The sequence below is a fragment of the Fomitopsis serialis genome (assembly GCF_022376445.1).
Source record: "Fomitopsis serialis strain Sig1Antser10 chromosome Unknown B0H18scaffold_163, whole genome shotgun sequence".
NCBI lineage: Eukaryota > Fungi > Basidiomycota > Agaricomycetes > Polyporales > Fomitopsidaceae > Fomitopsis > Fomitopsis serialis.
In genome coordinates this window covers 41208-42292 of record NW_025955123.1, presented here as the reverse complement: position 1 = coordinate 42292, position 1085 = coordinate 41208, and the positions used below count along the sequence as shown (strand labels likewise).

The 1085-nt window shown below is 55.2% G+C and overlaps 1 protein-coding gene across 1 annotated transcript; it reads left to right on the top strand.

The window, feature by feature from the left end:
- B0H18DRAFT_887169 (uncharacterized protein) lies at positions 1-1085 on the top strand (the record flags this gene model as incomplete). Its single annotated transcript, XM_048041158.1, has 2 exons — positions 1-693; positions 753-1085. The coding sequence occupies 2 exons, from the start codon at positions 1-3 to the stop codon at positions 1083-1085; spliced, it is 1026 nt and encodes a 341-aa protein (XP_047886495.1).

The following is a 1085-nucleotide window of genomic DNA, read 5'->3' as shown; positions in this document are numbered from 1 at the left end:
ATGGGAAGAGCCAAGGAAAGGGCGGTCCCTCACGTCCGCACTTGCGATCTGGAAGACCGAACGTGTCCGGCCTGCGACAAGCTCTTGGACACCCCGCAAGGGCTCTTGTCCCACCTGTCCACCGCCAAATCGTGCCGCTGGTACAATAAGGGGAAAAACAAGGACATCGGTGTGGGTGACTTCAGCACAATCGTTAGAGAGGAGGCGATCCGGGCGTCACAGTCTGCGGACATGGACATTGACGACGAACCAACCACTTTCCAAGATGTCATGGAGACTCGGGACCTGTTTCGGTTCGTACTTCCCCCTTCCCATGCAAACTTTCATGTGGAAAACGAAGGAGAGGCCTCGTCCTCTACGTCCCAGAGGGCTGGGGCCCCCGCTTTGCCCGGTGTTCCCGTCCCTGCCTTGGACGATGACGAAGACACCAGAGTGGAGGAGGAAAACAAGCTCGCCGGCATGGTCGTACGGATGGAGGAGACAATTGTCGAGACGTGGAAGGCTTACTTTGGGAAAAATGAGGACGACAGCGATGCCATGGACGTAGACGGTGAAGACGAGCCACCGGACAAGGGAGACCTCAACCAGAAGTGGAGGCCGTTCGCGTCCGAACTTGACTGGCAGGTGGCCATGTGGGCAGTTCGTGAGGATGTCGGCCAGAATTCTCTAAATCGGTTCCTGCGCATACCGGGGGTAGGTTTCTCTATTCATAGGCACTGCAAGAGCTCACCATTTACGTGGCTGGCTCACAGGTGGTTGAAAAGCTGGGGCTAACCTTCAAGGACGTCAGGCAACTCTTCATGAAAGTAGACAGTATTCCTGATAGGGCGACATGGAAGATGACGACCTTGACGTTCCGTGACCGGCCAGACGAGGAACACATTATACGATACCGGGACATTCTCGAGGCTATACAGGCCCTCCTAGGTAACCCATCATATGCTAAGCAGATCGTGTACCGCCCGAGGCGTGTCTTCGCCGACCGTTCCAAAACACGCAGGATATTCACCGAAATGTGGACTGGTCTTTGGTGGAATGCTGTCCAGGTAAGCATCAGTTTTCCCACCTACCTTGTTGATCTCTGA